General features: G+C 38.2%; 1 protein-coding gene across 4 annotated transcripts in view; it reads right to left on the bottom strand.

Annotated features, from left to right (window-relative positions):
- MINAR1 (membrane integral NOTCH2 associated receptor 1) overlaps nt 1-22,358 on the bottom strand; it is a 47,398-nt gene that overhangs the window by 11,738 nt on the left and 13,302 nt on the right. For all 4 annotated transcript variants that reach the window (XR_011170324.1, XM_069098668.1, XM_069098670.1 and 1 more), the window contains exon 3: nt 1,825-4,173. Coding sequence is in view for 3 of the 4 variants with exons in the window: in XM_069098668.1 (XP_068954769.1) it covers nt 1,825-4,122 (2,298 nt within the window). In the remaining variant the exon portion in view is untranslated. The remainder of the gene's footprint in view (nt 1-1,824; nt 4,174-22,358) is intronic.

Genomic DNA, 22,358 nt, shown 5'->3' with positions numbered 1-22,358 from the left:
ATGAATATTTTCTATGTTTTTTCCTTTTTTTCCCTTACAAAACTTCCTAATACAAATGTTCCCCTTCTCTCTCTGGGGCCATTTCACAAATCCTCAAGCCTTCTATGTTCTTCCTTTCAAAATTCCATGGTTCCTAGTTTCAGTAAGTGTCTTGCCCTCTTTTCCCAGTTTTGTTCATTACTGCTTCCATATACCAGTGAGCAATGACCTTTCATCCTTACATGTGATGGTTCTGCTCTCTGGCCTTTTGGAAGAAAGGCACATCAGACTTGAAACTTCAACCAAAGGGGTTCTCTATACAATATCTAAAATGAATATTGTTAGTGGGGGACTCTATAAGAATGAACCTTGACTAAAAGGTTAATCATTCCTATCAAGAAAGAGGGGAGAAAGAAGACATATTTGAGCCTTGGTAGGTTGCCCACATATGGAGGCTTTTGGAGAGAAAATGTGCCTATATGGAACCCAACAACCCATCAACAACTGCATTCCCAAAGTGTTCACATGACATTAACAGGTTTTCACTTTATTTGAACATTTTTGGGAATTGGGGTGGGGTGAGGGTAGAATGGGGCACCTGAAAGAAATCTTGCTTTTGCCAAAAGGATTTAAACATGTTTTAGTGACTCTGGTATCTTCTGAAATACTGTCTATTCTGTGGCCATCTGCCATGACCTAGCTTATTCGCAATAGTTATCAGAAAAATTCTCTGTCTCCTTACAAATCTTCGGGTTCCCTTCAAGTCTCTGCTGAAATCTCAATTTCTGTAGGAAGGCTTTTCCATGTCCCTTAACCCCCTCCCACAATTCTAGGGTTCTCTTTTTGAGGTTATCAACCAATCATGTATGTAATTGGTATGCATAATTTTTTTGCCTGTGGTTTCCATGATTTGAATATAAGCTCCTTGAGAGCAGCAACCACATGTGGGCTTTTCTTGACATCCTTAAGAACTTAATAACTTTTTCTCGATTGACTAACTTCATGAGGCTAAAGGGATTATTAAGTCATTGTTTGGGATTTTGATTTTGCATATGGACCCTGATTGTACCTCTTAGATATATCATAGAGAACAAAAGATCATAGACATAGAGCTAGAAAGTGATCTCAGAGGTTATCTCCTTAAACCCCCTCATTTCATAGATGGGGAAAACAAGGCTGAGTAAGGCTAAGTGTTTTGCCCAAGGTCACATAGCATCAGAGGCAGTATCTGAACCCCAGATTTTGTGACTTCAGAGCTAGTGCCCTTTCCACCGTACCCTGCTTCTCCATCCCCCCCACCATGTTATTACGTCTCAGCATGGGGATGATTCAGTTGGCTAAGACGATTGTGAATCAGAGCCAACTCTTTGCACTGGGCATATAAAAGGGTTCAGGGAGATTTGCCAGAGTCTATCAGGGAGACATGCAGAAAGGAAGCTGAGATTCCCAAGGGATACTCTGGATACAGACAAAATGAGCCAGAGATATGATTTGAATGGGAAATATCCCTCTATTGAACCTAGTATTTATCAGCCCAGAATCTGGGGTTCCAGGCCATGGTGTGACATTTGGATCAAATTATCTTCTCCCTGCAACGGCCCAGCATGTACATCTTGGGACTGACTGACTCCTTTAGTCAAGAACAGCTCAATCCTGTTGAGCTGTTTAAGGAGCTTTCTACAGCAAAGAGAAGATTGGCTAAATCCAGATGGAAATGCAGTGGGCAGAGAGGGAGGGGGTGCCCCGTAATGCAATGGCTGGACTTTCAGACAAGCTGAGAATATTTTACAGCTTGTGGCCATGCTTTACTACAATATTGATTACATGAGCTTAAATTGAAATTACCTCTTTTGATTTTCTGTGCCAGTCTTTATTTTCTGCAGCTCCTCTGTCTTTTATCTCCTCTTCATTGAGGCCAACCTCATTGGTGTAAGTGATCGCCCTCCAGTCTCTGGGAGAATTGGAAATGCTTGCTATTTTGGACTCAGTAGCACTATTCTCTTCAGTCAGTGACCTTGAGGACCTTCTGGTAAACAGACTCTTTTTTAAGGCTTTGACTCGAAGGCTTTCACTGTTGCTTCCACTAGCATCAGAACAACACCAGTCTGGACTGTTTTCCAACTTGCTTCCATGTGAACTGTTGTGGGAATGGAATATTTGGGGAGAGGCACTGTCATCAGAAGGAACCTCACTTGTCAAGGAATTTAGATCGATCTGCACACTGACTTTCTCAGGCTGCTGTATCCTTTGATCCAACCTGTTTAATTTGCCCAAAACTTGAGAGATTTCCTCTCGGACCCCTGACAGAGATTCCAGTTTTCTTTCTATCTCACCAATCCTGAGCACTAGTTTGCAAACGCTTGTTTTCAACTCATCTTCATGACTGTCCTTTTCAGATCGTACCCCCTTATCTATCTTGGTGCTGGTGCTCCCACTGGCAATCTTGGTGAGGTTGTGCTCAGGTGAACTATCACAGTCTGATTTATTCAGCTGAGATAAGGACCCAGTGCTATTGTAACAAGAGGACTGTATCACTCCAGTGGAACCACAGATGCTCATGTCGTCCAGAAACCGAAAAATGTCACTGATGTCATCGCTAACGATTTCTGAGTCTTCGTCTGACTGCTTCATCGAATGCCTTTCACCATACTTGCTCTGACTGGAGGCACACAGGTCTTTACATTTCTTGAGCTCCAGAATGTGCTGGTCAGTTTGAGTCCCCACACTGCTTGTTTTGTCAATGCTCATCTGAACCGTGGTACAGTTAATGCTTTTGTCTTTAAACTTTTTGATCGGCTCATGTTTCTCGACGTCAATGGGAGAAGGAATATCTTTAGGCTTGTGAACATTTTGTTTCACTGCATAGCTGGTGGGGATAATTGCTTGTTGATCTTTTGGATTTAAGTATGTCTGGTGCCTGTCCGGGGCTGAAAAATTGGAAGGTTGATTGCTTGAACCCTGATATCGAGGTTTCTCATCATTTGGGTTCCTATTGAAAAATGACCTTTCAAAGTCAGGAACCTCCTCAGTGTTTAAGCTCCAGCTCTTTGCTGGCCAGGCAGTCTGCTTACTTGCCCTTCCTGACCACCTCTTCCCTTCTTGGGCCCCTAGAACTGTAGTGGGTCCAAAATATGTAGAAGCTTGGAGATCATCCAAGCTCTCATGCTTTGCCCGTCTTTTGTCAGGGACAGGAGAGTAAACGGGATTTAAATATTGGCTATTGTATGGCATTTCAAAGCTGTGATTAAAGAAGGCTGGCTTATGAGTTTCTTTTCTGGTCTGCGGCTCTCCCAGCACATCATCTGCTTTCTTGCCAGGGGGCACTAAGCTCGGTGACACTGTGATCAGATTATGAAAATCTTCTTTAAAAATGTTTCTCTTCTGCACACAGGACTGGACCACAAAGGGCTCCTCATTGGAAATGAAGGTTTCTTTGATCCCAGGGTTCATGGGTAAGGAGTCTTGATCTGATATAGATTCATTCTCAATGTTCATGGGAAAATAAGTGCTCTGCATTTCACATGGTTGAGAATTTGCAATGGAGTAGGATGCCAGGGCCTGCAGCCTGTCAAGTGAGGCTGCCCGGCTTTTTGTCTCCTTGTTAACTCCCAACAGGAAGTTAGGCTCTGAGGCAGGTACAAACTGTTGGCAATCTTTGCAGTCCATCTTCCTACACTTCGACGATCGTCTTGCTGAATAGCCCCGGTTAAATTCTCTATCTCTCGGCTCACAATTAGGAGGCACACAGTCTATCACATTACATATCTCAGTGTCAGACCTGCATGATTCAAATGATTCATTCTTCCTAACTTTCTGTCTTGCTGCAGGCAGTTTTTCCTTCGCTGCACCCCCATTCATTTGGATCAGGTTGAATATTGTTACTATATCTGCAGCCACCATGATTTTCTTTGATTGCTGATTGTTCACAGTGCATCTCATTTTGTCTTTGAATAAAGTGGCTGGGAAATTTGGATCAAGACAAGCTGTGTAAAACAGCACACTTCTCAACTTGGCTAGCTGAGATAAATCAAATCGAGCACACAGTGATTTGCAAAGGTCCTGGTAGGAAACTGTATTCTGTTTGGTGTCTAGCTCCTCCAAAATCTTCACCAAGAAGAGGGATGATTCCTGGCTAGTCTCCATGATCTGGATTGATTAAGGTTCACTGTCTACACTGAAAGATGCAGGTCAGTTCTACAGGGACAAACAAACACCAAAGGAGGAAAAAAGATCAAATGGTCACAAATAAACCATAGAGATATCAGTAAGAATTTATGAAGCACATATAGCATTCCATGACTATAGGTTTAAATGACTACACTAACTCATCTGGGATGGGTGTATCACAGACATCAAGTCATGAGAGTGATGAGATTTCACGAGACATAACTGTCATCGTCTGCTCCATGTCTAGGGAGTCATCAGAAAGGATAGACACATCATAGCGTTTGACAACACTTGATTTTCTCTAAGTCACACCACATTTAGAACAGGCATTTTTCATGCTTCACTGGCCATCGATTTTAAAGATGACTTAGTTAATGAATATCTACCACAGTGCAGCAGGGAGCAGAATATTTTAAAATAAACATTGATATTCAATGGCTGCATCTTTTTCTTTTTGGAAGAACTCTCTACATTTATATTGGAATGTCTAGCTCCTTCCAAGGCTCACCTCATTCTATTTCATTCTGTTTCTACATTCTGTTTCAATCTCCCCAGTTGTCAACATCCTCTCCACCTTTGTGCCTACAGGTTACTTTCCATATATTTTGAATTTACTCATCTGTATAAATATATTTCCTCTCTACCCCCCCCCAGTAGATTGCAAGCTCCCTGAGGGCAGGGATTTTTTTCATTTTTGTCCTTGTATCCTCAATGTATAGCATGCTGCCTTACACATAACACAGTAGGTGATTAATAAATGCTTATTGATTGGAATGGAGTCATGAATAGCAGCTTCTCCTAAAGAATTTTATAAAACATGAACTCTTTCACTTCTGTAAGATTCCTGAGGGACACAAAGGGGCAGATAGCTTGGTCTCTATTTTATGGAAGAGGAAATAGAGTCATAGGAAAAAAACAAAAGAGGTTTCTTTTCTTTACTTTTTTTGTATCACTAGTATCCATCTATCTTGTACATGGTAAATGCTTAATAACATTTTGTTAAAATTGATTTGAATTGATATATATGCATATATATATATATATATATATATATATATATATAATGGGGGACAGCAGGTCATGGGAAAAAGAGTGGGTGGTAGGAGGGGTGAATGACCAAAGAGACAGCAAATCTCAGAAAGGAGAAGAATTAGAATTCAGGCAGGTACATCACAACATCCAGTTACAGTGTTCTAAGCATTTTAATTTGGCATTAACTAAGTCCTGCTTTATGTAAAACCTACCAGGAAATGTTCCTGATGGGGGTGGACAGACTCTGCTACTTGAAGTTGAAATAAGTAAGGGATTAAATTGCATCCAAATAAGAATCAACTGCACAAGGTGATCTTTTCTGATTCCCCTGAGTGGTTTCTCTTCTCCCTGCTGCAGCCTTTAGCTCCAGGATTACTTGGTATTTACTTATCTGTATGTTTATGGTAAGCCTTCTCCTACCTAGCCTCCACCACAAATAGAATGTAGGCTCTCCAAAGACAAAGACCATTTCATTTGTCAGTGTATCCCCAGCAAATGAGGAAGGGACCAAATTAAGGTAGGTGCTTAAAGAATGCTTGCAAAATTGAATTGAAAAAAAAAAAGACTGGATGTTCATGTTGAAAAGAGCTGGCAGGGGTAGTTAACACAAGTTCAGTAAGAAACAATCATGTGATGGCATTGCCAAAAACAAAACAAAACAAACGTACAAAGATAAAAACTCCACAAATGGAACTTTAGACTCCAACAAGAGAAATAAATGATTCAGGTAAGGGATAGTCCACTCTGCTCTTCACTTCTCAGGTCATACCTAAAATACATTTTTCCACTTCTGAACACCATAGGTGGCTCTGTTTATGAAATGCTGGCCCTGGGATCAGAAAGACCTGACTTCAAATCTAGCCCACATGCTTACTAGATAGGTAACCCTAAGCAAATTACTAAACCTCTGTGTGCCTCAGTTTCCTTATTTGTAAGATGGGGATAATAATAGCACTACCTTCCAGAGTTATTGAGAAGATAAAATGAGATTATATTTGTAAAGTGTTTTATAAATCTTAAAGTGCCATATAAATATAAAGATGTTAAATATAAATATTAGATATTACTAGTTATCATTATTTTTAAAGGAAATAAGGACAAACTAGAGTTTCCAGAGGAAGATAACCAGAAGTATTAGAAGTCTAGAACAATGTCACATGAGGAATAGTCCCAGGTTCTATCAGTCTGGAAAAAAGAGATGACTTGGGTAAATTAAACAATATGCAGTTGTCTTCAAGTATGGGACACCTATCCTATGAAAGAGGATGTGCTTATTGTTTATCCAGGACAAGAATTAGAAACAATGGAGGCAAATTACAAAGAGATAAATCTCCATTGTATGTAAGGAAGAACTTTGAGTGATTCTGAACAAGTCACTTAACCTTTCTGAACCTCAACTGCTTCATTTGTAAAAAGAGGATGATAATAATAACTTTATTGCATAGTTCTCAAGGTTGATGGGAAGAAAATGTTTTGTAAACTTTGAGGTTCTATAAAAATGTTAGTTATGATTGTTAGTAGCAGTAATTATGAGTGTTGTTTGAGGATGGCTAACCTTTGAAGTAGTGAGTCCATTATCACTGGAGTGTGATATCACTGGAGTGTGTAGACAAAGGTTAGATAACCACATATCAAGAACATTGTAGAGGGATGTTCTCAATGGGAACACAGCATAAATTACTGAGTTTGAAAGTGGAAGGAATGGGGCGGCCAGGTGGCACAGTGAGTAAGAGCACTGGCCCCGGAGTTCGGAGACCTGGGTTCAGTTCTGGCCTCAGATACTTAACACCCACACAAAATAACTGGCTGTGTAACCTTAAGCAAGTTACTTAACCCTGATTGCTTAAAAAAAAAAGAAAGTGGAAGGACCTTTGAGGCCATTTAGTCCAGCTCATACATGGAGGAATCCCTACTACATTCTACAAATGACCATCCAGTTTTTTTAATGAATAACTCCAAGGAGAGAGAAATCACCACCTATAAAAGCAAGACATTCCACTTTTGGATAGATCTAATTTCTATAAAGTTTTTCCTGACATCAAATCTATACTTGCCTCTTTGAAGCTTCCACCTTTTACCACTAGTTCTACTCTCTGGGCCAAACAGAACAGGCCCAATGTCTCCTCCACACAACAACCCTTTAAACAATTTAATATAGCTCTCATATTCCACTGGAGCCTTTTCTCTTGGCTAAACATTCCCAGTTCTTTCAGCTGATCCTCAAATATCTTGAACTCAAGGATAGTCATTTACCATCCTGAATTCCTTCTTCTGGACACTCTCCAGTTTATGAATGTCCTTTCTCAACTGTGATGCCCTAGACTAAATACCATACACAAGTGCTAAGTATGGTCAGATTATCACCTCCCTATGTCTGGAAGCTCCTCCAAACATAACTCAAGATTACATCAGTTTTTTTGGCCACCATATCACACTGCTGGTTTGTAAGCTTATGGTTTACTAAAACCCCACATCCAATTTAGAATAATAGCTGTCTATGCATGCCACTGGGGCAGCTAGATGATGCAGTCAGTAGAGCCTGACAAGGCCTGGAATCAGAAAGACATCTTCCTGAGTTCAAAATCTAGTCTCAGGTACTTACTAGATGTGTGAAAATGGACAAGTCACTCAACCCTGTTTGCCTCAGTTTTCTCATCTGTAAAATGAGCTGGAGAAGTAAACAGCAAAACTGTTCAGTATCTTTGCCAAGAAAACCCCAAATGGGGTCACAAACAGTCAGACACAACTGAAAAAACTGAACAACAAGAAGCACATACCTTACTCATATTATATTTGTGGAGTTAATTTTTCATACCCTAGGGCAAGACTTTATATTTATCTTTACTGAATTTCATTTACTTAGATTTAAGCCCAATGCCCTACCTAGCCTATCAAGTTTCTTTTGAATACAGATTATCATCCAGTGTGATACTTGTCATTATAATGTTGTGTCATTCGCAAATGTAATGACTATTTCATCTACAACCTTATCCAAATAATTGATAAAAATGTTAAATAGCATGAGGCCAAGCACAGATAATTGAACTATTCTATTGGGAACCTACCATGTTGCTACTGAAGCATTAATAAATACTTTCTGAGTTCAACCACAGTTATGAATCCACCTAGATGTCTATTCATATCTCTCCATTTTACCCACAAGAAAAAGATGAGATACTTTGTCAAAACCTTTGCTAAAACCTAGATAAACTTTATCCCAGCATGCCTCTCATCTACTAGGTAAATAATCTTGTTCAAAAAAAGGAGGGGAAATGAAGATAGTGTGCGATGACATTTTGATCAAACAATGCTGGCTCTTTGTAGCCAATGATTCTCTTTCTAGAATTTTTCTAGGAATTGAAGTCAAGTTCACTAGCCTATACTTTGAAGATTCTATTCTGCTTTTGTTGAAAATTGTGACATTTGCTTTTTTGCAAACTTGTTGTTGCTTTCTCATTTTCTATGATCTTCCAAATACCACTGACAATGGCCAAGCAGTCACATCAACTGTTTGTTTTTAAGACCCAAGCATGTCATTCATCTGGGCTGGTTAACTTAGATTAATCAAGGACTGCTATGTGTTCTCTCACAATATTTTTCCTTACGTTCAATATCAGATACCTATTACTCAGTTTTGTTTTGTTGTTTCTAGTTTAAAGGTTGGTTTCTTTGCAGAGAAAACATGAGGTAAGAGTTGAGCTGTAACGTTTTCTTTCTGTTGTCATTTATCATTGCCCTACTCCCACCCCTGTGCCCAGCCAAGGTCCTATCTCTGCCTCCTTTTACCCCTATTATATACTAAAAATTGTCTTTATTGACCTTAGCTTCCTCACCAGCTTCACCTTATTCTGAACTTCAGTGTTCTTAATATTTTATTTATTTTTAGTTTTCAACATTCATTTCCACAAGATTTTGAGTTACAAATTTTCTCCCCTTCTTTCCCCTACCCCACACCCCAAGATAGTGGGCCTCCTGAATACCACTTCCCCAATCTGCTTTCTTTTATATCCTCCCCCCTCAAGATGGATTTCTCTACCCCAGTGCCTGTATATCTTATTTCCCAGTTGAATGTTAAAAAAATTTTTTTAAACATTTGTTTTTAAATTTTTGATTTCCAAATTATTTTTCTTCTTCCCTCCTTACCTACCCTCACTAGGGAGACAAGAAATTCAATATAGGTTGTACATGTATAGTTGCATAAAACATTTCCATAGTAGTTATATCGTGAAAGAATAACTATATTTCCCTCCATCCTATCCTGCCCCCCCACTTCTTCTATTTTCTACTTTGACCCTGTCCCTTTTCAAAAGTGTTTGCTTCTAACTACCCTCTCCCCCAATCTGCCCTCCCTTCTATCATCTCCTCTCTTATCCACTACCCCCCTACTTTCCTGTAGGGTAAGATACCCAATTGAGTGTGTATGTTATTTCTTCTTTAAGTCAAATTCAATGAGAGTAAAGTTGACCCATTCCCTTTCACCTTCCTGCCCTTCCCCTCCATTGTAACAGTTTTCTCTTGCCTCTTTTATGTGAGATAATTTATGCTATTCTATCTCTCCCTTTCTCCTTCTCCCATTATAGTCCCCTCTCAACTCTTAATTTTATTTTTTAGATATCATTCCTTCCTATTCAACTGATTCTGTGCCCTCTGTCTATGTATATATGTATACACATATACACACTCACATATGTATTTATATGCACATATACCCTCCTATACATACATGTATGTATGTATACATATATGTATGTATATATACATACACACACACATATATATATATACATACATATATATTCCCTTCAACTATCCTCATACTGAGAAAAGTCTCATGAGTTACAATTATTGTTTTTCCATGTAGGAATGTAAATAGTTCAACTTTAATAAATTGCTTATGATTTCTTTTTCCTGATTACCTTCTCATGCTTTTCTTGCTTCTTGTATTTGAAAGTCAAATTATCTGTTCAGCTCTGGTTTTCTCATCAAGAATACTTGAAAGTCCTCTATTTCATTGAATAACCATATTTTCCCCTGAAGCATTATACTCAGTTTTGCTGGGTAGGTGATTCTTGATTTTAATCCTAGCTCCTTTGACCTCTGGAATATCATATTACAAGCCCTTCAGTCTCTTAATGTAGAAACTGCTAGGTCTTGTGTTATCCTGATTGTATTTCCACAATACTCAAATTGTTTCTTCCTAACAGCTTGTAATATTTTTCTCCTTGACCTGGGAACTCTGGAATTTGGCTATAATATTCCTAGAAGTTTTCTTTTGGGGAATCTTTTTCAAGAGGCAATCGATGGGGGCAGCCAGGTAGCACAGCGAGTAAGAGCACCGGCTCCAGTGTTGAGATAGACCTGGAGATCGAATCCCGGGCTCAGACACTCAGCACCACACCCAGAAATAACTGGCCGTGTAACCTTGAGCAAGTTACTTAACCCTGATTGCTTAAAAAAAGAGGCAATCGATGAATTTTTCAATTTTTATTTTGCCCTCTGGTTCTAGAATATCAGGGCAATTTCCTTTGAGAATTTCTTGAAGGATGATTTCTAGGCTCTTTTTTTGATCATGGCTTTCAGGTAGTCCAATAATTTTTAAATTATCTCTCCTGGATCTATTTTCCAGGTTTGTGTGGATCTGTTTTATAGTATCTTGATTTCTCATAAAATCATTAGCTTCCATTTGCTCCAATCTAATTTTGAAGGGATTATTCTCTTCAGTGAGTTTTTGAAATTCCTTTTCCATCTGGCAAATTTGGCTTTTTAAGGCATTCTTTTCCTCATTGGCTTTTTGGGCCTCTTTTGCCCTTTGAGTTAGTCCATTTTTAAGGTGTTATTTTTTTGGTCTCCTTTAGCAGACTGTTGACTCTCTTCTCCTGGTTTTCTTGCATAATTATCATTTTTATTCCCAATTTTTCCTCCTCTTCTCTTACTTGATTTTCAAAATCCTTCTTCCATGGACTGTAACTAGTTCATATTTTTCTTGGAAGCTTTTGATGCAGGAGTTTTGACTTTATTGTCTTCTTCTAGTTCCATGTTTTGACCCTTTTTGTCCCCAAAAAAGGATTCTATGATTTGATTGTGTTTCCTCTTCTTGTTCATCTTGCCAGCCAATTACTTGACTGTTGAGCTCTTTGCCATGGTAGAACTCTACTTCCTTAGTACAGAGAGTGGTGTCCCAAATCACTGGAGTTTTCTCAACTATTGTCAGAGGTTTGGGGAGGGTACTCTCTCTACAGCCACCACAAGCAATGGCACATTGATGTTTCTCACCCCAGGACCACCACTGCTACCCAGATCCAAGCTCATCAAAGCAAGAGTGATTACCCTCAGAATTATTGCTTGGTCCCTCTACAATCTGTAGGACAGGTACTCCTACAGTAATGGGGAAGCAGCTGCAGCTGCTACACCTCCACTACTTCTCACCCTAGGGGCAGGGACCAGACCATGCTTTTCTGTCACCCAGTTCCAAAAGGGTTCCTCACTGACCTTTTATTTTCTCTTTGGCATTTATGGGTTGAGAAATCTGGAAACCACCACAGTTGGTGGTGATTCACTCTCCTGAAGTTTGCTCTGGCTGGTCTGTACCCCTGGTCAGGGCCACCCTGGGTCAGGGCTGTGTGGCTCAAGCAGGACTGTGCTGGGTTCCCAGTCTGGTGTGATAGTCCCTTCCTGTTTGCCTGACAGGCTGCCTTCAGTGAGAGATTTGTTTCTGTCACTTTGTGAGTTCTGTAGCTCTAAAATTTGTTTAAAGTAATATTTTATAGGTATTAGAGGTGGTTGGACCAGGAGCTGAAGCAAGTTACTGCTTTTTCTCCACCATCTTGGCTCTGCTCACCTGAACTTTAGCCTTCTTGACACTCTTTTTTCGAGGCTTTATCACTATCTCTTATTCAACTTCTATAATGTTGCCTTGCTTCCATCTTCTGTGCATTTCTTCTTCTTCTTTATTTAAACATAAGTTGGTTGGTTGGATAAACTAGATTATCTCTGAAGTTCCTTCTTATGCTAAGATTTCATTTTTTTAAGGCAGCGTCTTGAGAGAGCCTTCCTGGAAAGCAGTTTGTTCTCCAATCTTACACTGGTTTGATTCTAGTTAAAAAGGCAAAGCTATGGTTTCAAAGACAAAGGAAGCACAGTAGCTCCTAACATGGGTTAGGAAAAGACAGAACACGTGTTTGACTCTGGTCAGTTTTATTTTAAAGGTGAAATATGTGGAGGTCAATAGTGCAATCTCTGAAGGAGAAAATAATATTTCTTCTTGTGTAATGATACATAGCTCAGGGACCACTGAGGACACACAATGGTTTTTTGTCTCTCATTCATAAGATGGAAAAATAATTACCTCTCAGTGAAAACAAATAGGTTGCTGAATGAGTAAAAGATGTAGTAAATAACCTCTAGGGAATCAAAGAATGTTCTAGAAAGAAAAGACCATTCATTCAACTCTGTCATTTTTCAGTTGAAGGGACCAAGGTCCAAGGCAGTAACATTACTTGCTCTAAGATCACACAGGGAATAAGTAGCATAGGCAGAATTTGCTCCCAGGTCCTCCTTATATCGTACCAAGTTATCGCTTTGAAAGTCAAAAAGAACTTTGATTTTTTAGACATAAAATAAGATTCACTTTTGATCATCTAAGTGTATGTTAATGCTATCAACTGGCATGAAGTAGGGGAAAAAAATCTCAATTGAATTTTAGCCTGAATCCATTACTCAAATACTGAAAGATGTAAAAATACATTTTTTTTAGTTGGACATTTAGGATTTACTTTAAACCTTTTAGTAGATTTTCAAAATGTTTCTGAAAATTTCTAAATGCAGAAAATTTCTGTAGGAAACTGGCTTTGAATCTGAGCAAGGCATTTAACCCCTTTTATGTCTCAATTTCCATCTTGTGTAAAATGAGGGATTAGACTAGGTAGTTTCTATGGGTGTTCAAGCTCTAAACCAGGTGAAAGAAGATAACTAGACTCCCTTAATAGAGAAATCCAGTGACTTCCTGTGGCATCTAGGATGAGGTATAATCTCTTCTGTTTAGCTTTTGAAACTCTAGCAAACCTTGCCCCCAACCAACCTTTTTAGCCCCATTGAACATTATACCTCCTCCCTTATTTTGAGATAGTCAAATTAGCTTTCCTTCTCTTCCTCACAATACAACCCCCATCTCCTATCTACAGTACTTTTGCACTGGCTATTCCAAAAGCCTAGAATGCATCCTCTTGATATCTTCCTCCCTTCAGCATTCTTCTCCTACTTTAAGATGCAGATAAAGCATCATCTTTTGAGTGAAATCTTTCCTGATCCCCCCAACTGCTACTTTTCTTCCCAAACTACCTTGTATTTAATTACTTTGTAAAATTGTGTTTTTATTAACTTTATATTTATGTTGCATGTATCATACATGTATTTATACATGAGCTTATTGTCTTACCCATTAGAATATAAACTCCTTGTGATAGGGATTGCTTCATTCTTTGTACTTGTATCCCTAGTACTTAGCACAGTGTCTGACACAAAGTAGGCACTAGTAAATATTTGTTGGTTGGTTGATTTATTTCAGTGGAAATGGAAAGGGATGGGTATGAAAGATACTATCATGGTCAATTGAAGGTATTATGCAAACCTGGTTGGGTAGGAAAAGCAAGAAAGAAGGACTGTAGTTTGGGTAACTGTGAGTCTGGTGATACCATCATCAGGAATGGGGAAGAGGCAAGTATTCAAAAGAAATGAGTTAACTTTTACATTAGTGTAATGGACTCTAAGAGGCAGCTATGATAGAGTGGATAGAAAGGTAACCTTGGAATCAGGGAGAGATGTGTTCAAGTCTTGCCTCTGATATAAATGATTGGTGGCTCTGAGTGACTAATCTAACTTCTCTCAGAATGGGCAGGCAATGCTCTAAGACTCTAAATTGTAGATTGAGTACCATCTACATTGGTAGAGGAAGTTTCCTCCTCATCAGAAATGTCATGAAAACACAGGTCCAGAGATAGACAGGTAGATAGATAGATAGACAGACAGACAGAAATAGATAGAGAAAAGTGGGTCAGTAGGTAGGAAGGTAGACAGAATATTAAATAAGTGCTTACTATTTTCATACATTGTACTAAGTGCTGGAGTTACCAATAAAAGCAAGTAAAATGACCTCTATCCTTAATGAGCTTACATTCTAATGGGGGAAGACTTAAGGGGCAACTGGGATCAATATTAAGGACAAACTACTTTCTCATATCAAGATAAATTGACAAATTCATGAAATCAAGGTCCTATTTACTTTTTGCTGTAAAGGCTAAACATCAGTATTTTTTTGAATGATATTCCTTAATTAATTGCTTAAGGCTTCCTGAGTCAATTAAAGTTTATTTGAACATTTATATGTCTTGCATTCTGCATTAAAGACCCAGGCATTGCCAATTGTTTCACACACTGATACCCAAAATGGAGGGACAGGGTCTTACATTAACCAAAAATGAGTCCCTTTTGTGACATCATTGTAAGACGAAGTTTTAATCATCAATCTATCAATAGAGATTAATTAAGTGTTCCCCTTGTTCCAGTCACTGTTGGAAGCACTGGGGACACAAAGAAAATATGAAAACAATCTTTGCCTTCAGAGAGATTATAGTCTAATAAGGGAAATGACATGCACATCAATAGATAGATACAATGTACATAAAGGATAGAGTCCTACATTCACTAATCATCTTTCTACAGGTGGTACTCAGTGTTTAATATTTGGCCATTATTGTTTACTCCAAAGCAAGTCACTTAACCATTACCAGCCTCAGTTTCCTTATCAGTAAAATGAAGGATTGAATTAAAGCAGGAATTCTTAACTTTTTTTTTTTTTGCATTATCTATCTCTATGGTAGTCTGGTGAAGCTTATGGAACCCTTCTCATACTGATGTTTATTGTCCCTATCAGAAACTGAAGAAAATGCTAAATTTCAATTAGATATTAGTTAAAATAAAGTTGTTTTTTATCTAAGGTCACAGACTCTTTGAAATCGATCTATGGACCCATTGGATCCAAAACAGGAACCCATGGATTAAAATATCTCTAAAGTCTTTTCCAACTCTATTTTATTTTGATTCCATGTTAGGTAGACAGTACAGCTTTATGAATGGAATATGTCAGATGGATTCACAGAAAGATTTGAATCTCAGATCTGCTCCTTGCTGCCTCTGTGACCACAAGCAAGTCACTTCATCACTAAGGACCTCAATTTCCTAATCTGCAAAATGAAAATACTGTAATTAACAGTTGGGGACCCTTCCAACTCTATATTGTATGAGTTGCCTCCCACTTAAAATATGTTGTCATCAATTAGTGGCTCTAGAACATCATAAAATCATCCTTGCCTGATCACCCTTGATGAGTAGAAAGTCAAAACCCTTATAAGAACCACAGTAGGGACTGTGGGGGTGGTATCATTCCTTCACTGCAGCAATAGCAGGGGTACTGCCTGTTGGCAGAGAGTATCTTGGAGTTGGGCAGCTGTGAAATTTGGAGAGCAAATTGTTTGAAATGATTCTGGCTGCAAAAAGTATTGTTTGAGCCATGCCTTGTCTATGCCATTCCTCTTGAAGGGCAAATTCACTCTTAACTCTTTGAGTACTAGCAAACCTCAACCCCTTTCCCTAAAGCACCAAAGATGTCTACTCTAGTTAATATTCATTTCAGTTGCTTAATATTTGAGTCAGGCTAATGATTATTTGGGGCTGCTAGATGGTGCAGTGGATGGAATGCCAGACCTGGAGTCAGGAAGGCTCCCATCTTGAATTCAAATCTGACCTCACTTGCTAGCTGTGTGACCCTGGGCAAGTCACTTAACTCTATCTCATCTGTTCCCTCATCTATAAAATTAGCTGGAGAAAGAAATGGCAAACCACTCCAGCATCTTTGCCAAGAAAACCCCAAATGGGGTCACAAATACTCAGATACGACTCAACAACAAGAGATTATTCAATAGTGAATTGTCTAAAATGGGGTTACCCCTAATCTCTTTGTTGATACCTATTTGAAAGTAAGCTTATAGTGCTACTTGAAGGGAATAGTATAAAAATCTAAGAAATCTTAATAAATATAGGGCATTACATTCATCAGAGAAATGCTGGTGTTTGGTGAACACACCTTAAGTCAAGAATTCTTAAACTCTTTAAAAATAACTTTGATAAATATATTTCAATATAATTAGGTTCCTTTCTTATACTATTAAATGTGTGTGTGTTTTGTCTTATGTATGTAAAACAGTATTTGGAGAAAGAGTCCATAGGTTTCACCAGACTACCAGAAGGGGCAAGGACATACAAAATGGTTAAGGATCACTGATTTAAGTGATAGGTGGTATTTGAGCAAAACACAGCACAATGAAGCATCTGTCTTTCATAAGCATGGTGGCAAGCAGGGTAATGGAGGTCTTCCTTGTTTTTGCTTTTAGTTTCTTGAGGGCAGTGACCATGTCTAATATTTCTTTTATATGTTATACACAAAAAGAATCGTCAATATCTTACCCCTCCCCTTACCCATCTCAAGCCATTTGAGAACCTTGGGGATTTGCCACTCTCTTGGGAAGCCTCTTAATATCTTCCTTATATTACCCTGGTCCCAATGTCAGAGGGAGCCTGATTTATATGCTCTCTTCCAGGGATAATCTAGCACTTTCAATTTGATGTAATATGCAGTTATTAAATGCCTAATATGTTCCAGGCACTGTGCTAAGGTATTAAACACACAAAGACAAAAATGAAAACAATCCTCATTCTTAAGAAATTCTCCAAAGGGATTTGTAAGGAAAAACAACATATGCACAGATAAGTAAATACAGAATATGGCACCTGGGTGGCACAGTGGGTAGAGCATAGAGCCTAGAGTCAGGAAGACTTGAGTTCAAATATGACCTCAGACATGAGCTGTGTAATCCTGGGCAAGTCACTTAACCCTGTTTGCCTCAGTTTCTTCATTGGTAAAAGTGAACTGAAGAAGGAAATAGCAAACCATTCCAGTCCCTTTGCCAAGAAAACCCCAAATGGGGTCACAAAGAGTTGGACAAAATTGAAATGACTGAATGGCAACAATAACAACAACAATAAAATACAGACTATATACAAGGTGAATAATATGTAATTTGAGGGTAAGGTGAGATGGAGATGAATAAACTAGAAGGATCCAAGAAGGCTTCACGTCATGGGGCTCTTAACATGAATATTAAATGAATCTAGGAATTGTAGATGGTAGAAGTGAGGAAGGCAAGCATTCATTTATTTCTTGACAAGATTAATTAGTCTTAGCGTGTTTTGTTTTAGACTGCTCTACCTCTGTGATGAATAGGGGAGAGAGTGAAAGTCTTGGAGTCAGGAAGACTTGTTTTTGATTCTTGCCACCCGACACTAGCTATATGACATATATAAGGATGAGACACCTTACCTCTCAGCCTTAATTTCCTCATCTGTAAAATGGGGGAAATAATGCCTCTAATACATACATAAAAGGGTGGTTTTAGGCTCAAATTGGATAAAGTATGTAAAACACTTTGGCAAACTTAATATACAAACATAAATAACTATAATAAAAATTATTATTATTAGAGATAGGGACTTGATCTGTAGTTTTACTGATATAGGGAACTCCCAGGTTGAGGAACACCCCCTCTACCTATTGAGGTTAGCCCTTAGGGTCTCAGAGAGTTGCCTAGACCAGAACTACAAAATGAGCAGAGCTTGAACTAGATTGAAATGCAACTGGGAAACACTTAAAATGAAAATACAATACAACACAGCTAAGATTAATTTATAATTTTCTAAATTGATAGGCAGTCCCAGGCATCCTTTTCTACATGAGCCGGATACCACTGGACTACATACTGAGAAGTTTACTAAATTTCCCAGCATCATACACTCAAAATATGTCAGAGGCAGGTCTGGAACTCAGATCTCCCTGGCTTTAAGGCTAGCTTTCTAGCCTCTACTGTCATTAATGACTCCTAGTCCATCAAACATAAGTCAGAAGAAATTTTAAAAATCGTTGCTGATTCAAACAAGATGAGTATTATTTGCATGATCATTTCTCCACACCCAAGGCTAAGACATACTGAATATGTGTGTGTGTGCACGCGCATATACACCTACAAATTCCTTTTACCTAACAAATTCATGAAGAGGATTTATGTATGCCTCATGGGTATTAAAACATACCCCCCCCCAAGCTCTAAATCAAAACACCTTTTGGTATAATTTGATGAATATTTCAGTCAAATCACAGGGGTAAAGAAATCAACACTTCTTGATGCACAGAAAACCAGGAGCTCTTTTCCAAAGACTTAGTTCATCATGTGATAGCTTTTTACTTCTAACTGAACAAAATCAATATCAATAGCCATTATACATCAGCACCATATCTGTAGCAATATCTGCTAAGAGGGGGAAAAAGTCCCTGTGATGACTTTCAGAGCATGAATCAAGACAACACTCAAAACTGGCTGGCTGATTAATGGCCACATCCCTTACTGACTATGAAAAGACATTTAGAATAAATACTATTAGCAGGATAACAATTGGTCTTGATAGCAACCATATGAAATGGCGATCTGGCCTTAGATTTTTGGGAAAGAGACTCAAGAATTCTCCATGAACAAAAAGGCTATGTGTATCATATCATTCCAGCTCGGGGAGGGATTGAAAAGAAGTGGTTGTTTCTGGGGTAAAGCTAGAAATCTCACAGTGAAGGGGCTGATATGCAGATGAGTAGAATTTTATTTCTTACTAGATCCACAAAATTATAAGCAAAATTTTACTATAATTTTACTTTGAAATATTTTTTTTCATCCTGACTCTTTTCTTTGCAATACAGATAAAAAAATTAATTGCACCATTTAACATAGCTGGTACTTTGAGTTCCACTTAAATTTTGGTCTTTGTAATGTTAAGTGGGTGGTAACAGTCCTATGGTTATAGGGTTAGCAAGGTGGTAACATGGATAGGGGACTAGACCTGACTCCAAAAGATCTGAGTTCAAATATGGCCTCAGTCATTTACTAGCTGTATAATCCTAGACAAGTCATTTGACCTTCCCTCAGACTCAGTTTACTCAACTGTAAAAATGAAGATAATAATAATAGTACCTAGCTCCAAAGATTGGTGTGAGGTTAAATTAGATCATATTTGTAAAAATACTATGCAAACTTAAAGTAATATCTATAATAGACAATACTATCAGATAGAACAGTGGATAGAGTGTAGGACTTTAATTTCAACAGACTTGAGTTTGAATCCTGCCTCAGACACAGTTATGTGACCCTGGGCAAGTAACAACCTCTGTCTGCCTCAGTTTCCTCACATGTAAATGGGGATAATAATAGCACCTACTTCATATGGTTATTGTGAGGATCAATTGAGTTAACATCTGTAAAGTACTTTGCAAACCTTAAAGTGCTATATAAATGTTTATTTTATTATTATTATCATTATTATACTAGAGCTTTTAAAGATCATCTAACTCAAACTCTTTATTTTATACGTAAGGAAACTGAGGCTCTCTGAAGCCAAGGTTCTTAATCTCTTTTGTATCATGGATCTTTTTGGTAGTCAGAACTAGAGTTCAGGATGAGTAGAAGCTATCAGAGAAAGCAAAAAATAATACAAATGAGGAAAGAAGAGGGGGGGAAAAGGTAAAATGGTGCGTTCAGAGTATCTGGAATGATGATAAAAGATGAAGGAATGAAAGAAATGAAAGTTTTATTTTGTTTCTGTTTTCTCTGCCAAGAAATATGATCTTTGGACTGAGAGAAAGAATAAAAATGGTTGATAAGAAATTGACATCCAAGATAAGTAGAAAGAGCAAGAAAAGAGTTGCCTTTGAGGAGCTCCCATCTCATGTCCCAAGTGAATTACATTTTCAAGTACTAACAAAAGTGGCAAGTTTAATTGTAGTCACTATCTGGGACCTTTAAAAGATTTCGAAAAAGGGAAAAGACTACAGAATTGGAGAAGGGAAAATGTCTCCGTTTCCAAAAAGAAGGAAGAGAAGGATGAGGAGGACAAAGAAGAAGAGGAGGTTGAAGAAGAGGAGGAGGAGGAGAAATAGAGAAAAAGAAGAAGAATTCTGCAAACCACAGACCAGTGAGCTTAACTTTTAATTCTTGGCAAAATCATAGAGCATATCTAGAAATAATTGAGAGGCAGCATGGAGTAAAGGATAGAGAATGCCTAAAAGGCAGGAAGAATTAGATTTAAATACTACTTCTGTCTGCTGACTCTATAATCCTGGTAAGTTGTTTAACCTTGTAATGCTCTAGGCAATTCTCTAAGACTCTGTTATAGAAGTATCAACTTTCATTGGTAAAGGGAGTTTCCTTACCTGGAAGTTCCTTATACTAATAAAATGATAGATCCAGTCCCTATCCTTAATATTAAAGTGATGGTTAGTAAGTATCTAGAAAGAGCCACCACCGTTTCAATAGCACACCATGCCAGATTAACCTTAATTCTTTGGGGGAGGCAGGGTACTAGATTGATAAAGGAAAGAAATGTCTTAGATATTTTTGCAAAGCATTTCATGTTATTCTCTTGGATAAGATGGAGAGATACTGACTAGGTATACAATTATTGGGTAGATATGGAACTGGTTAGATAACCAGACCCAAAGAGTGATCACAATGGTTCTGTGTCAACTTAAAAGGAAATCTCTAGTGGATTTCACTAGGAAAGCATGCTATTTCACATTTACATAAATGATTTGATAAAAGGTAGAGATGATGGCATGCTTAGCAAAATTGCAGATGGTGCAAAGCTGTGAGGGATTGTTGATGCATTGAATGACATACTCAAGATCTGAAAAGACCTTGACAGGCTTGAATCTAATCTTGATTAGGTCAAATCTAATCAGATGAAATTCAATAGGGATAAATGTCAAGCCTTATACTTGGGCTAAAAAAAAATAAAACCTCACAAGCACAAGATATATGGTAGGCATTGATTGCAAGTGATCCATCTGAAAAAAGATATGAGAATTTTGTAGAACTGTGAACTTGCTGTGTCAGTAATGTGACATGGCAGTCCCAAAAGCTAAGTTAATCAAGTTATAGAAGATGCACAATGCCAGAGAGGCCAGTCCTATTGTACTCTCCCCTTGTCAGAATGCATTTGAAGTACTGTGTTTGGTTATGTGCTTCACATTGGATGAGGAACACTTACTAATAAGCTGGGGAGCATCCAGGAAAGGGCATGAAAGATGGTGAAAGACCTGGAGTTCATGATATATGAGTAATCCTCACAGCAATTAAGGATGCTTAACCTGTATAAGAGAAGACTTGGATGGAGGTGGGGGCAGGGCTCATATTTATCTATAAATATTTGAAGTGCTGTCTTATGGAGGAGGAAACAGACTTGCCTTATAGCCTTGGCAGGAAGACCTAGGAACAAAGAGTAGGAATTGAAAAGAGGAAATTTAATCTTGATACAAATGGGGAAAAAACTTCTGAAAAATTAGAGCTATCCAAAAAGCTATACAGACTAAAAAAGTCATCAATAACTTTAAAAAGCAAATAGGAGGCAAGAGTTGTTTAAATCTATTGTCAGGGGTGGCTAGGTGATGCAGTGAATAGAATGCCAGCCCTGGAGTCAGGAGGACCTGAGTTCAAACGTGGCCTCAGACACTTAACACAAAAACTAGCCATGTGACCTTGGGCAAGTCACTTAACCCCAACTGCCCTACCTTCTCCCCTCCAAAAAGCAAAAAAAAAAAAATCTATTTTCAGAGCTTAAACCCAGTTCATTTATATAGATCACTCTCCAATCTTTGCTTCCTCATATGCCTTCTCATCTTTCTCTAGTTCCATATTTCTACCCATCCTATAAGGAATCTTCACCTGAATATAGCACCAATCCTTAAAATAAAACATGAAACAAAACAAGTCTCATATCTTCGTTTATAAACCAACATCTCTTTATGCCTCAGGAAGTAGTAGGTTCCCCATCCATTGGACTTCTGAAGAACAAGCTGGATGACACTTCTTGGATATGTAATAGTGGGGAATCCTTGTTCTCCTATTTTATGACCACATATATCATACTCATATGTCATGAATTTAAGGCTCCTGTCAAACTCTATAGTGTGATAGTAGAGGGATGCTTGTTGAACATCTAGAAAAGAAAAGAAATGATCACAAAGAGCCTGATAG

This window comes from Petaurus breviceps, unplaced genomic scaffold (genome assembly GCF_028583685.1).
Source record: "Petaurus breviceps papuanus isolate PSGF00001 unplaced genomic scaffold, PetGlider_PUasm1.0 37, whole genome shotgun sequence".
Taxonomy (NCBI): Eukaryota; Metazoa; Chordata; class Mammalia; order Diprotodontia; family Petauridae; genus Petaurus; species Petaurus breviceps.
The sequence above is the reverse complement of the archived record's forward strand: the minus strand, read 5'-3'. Positions and strand labels throughout refer to the sequence as shown.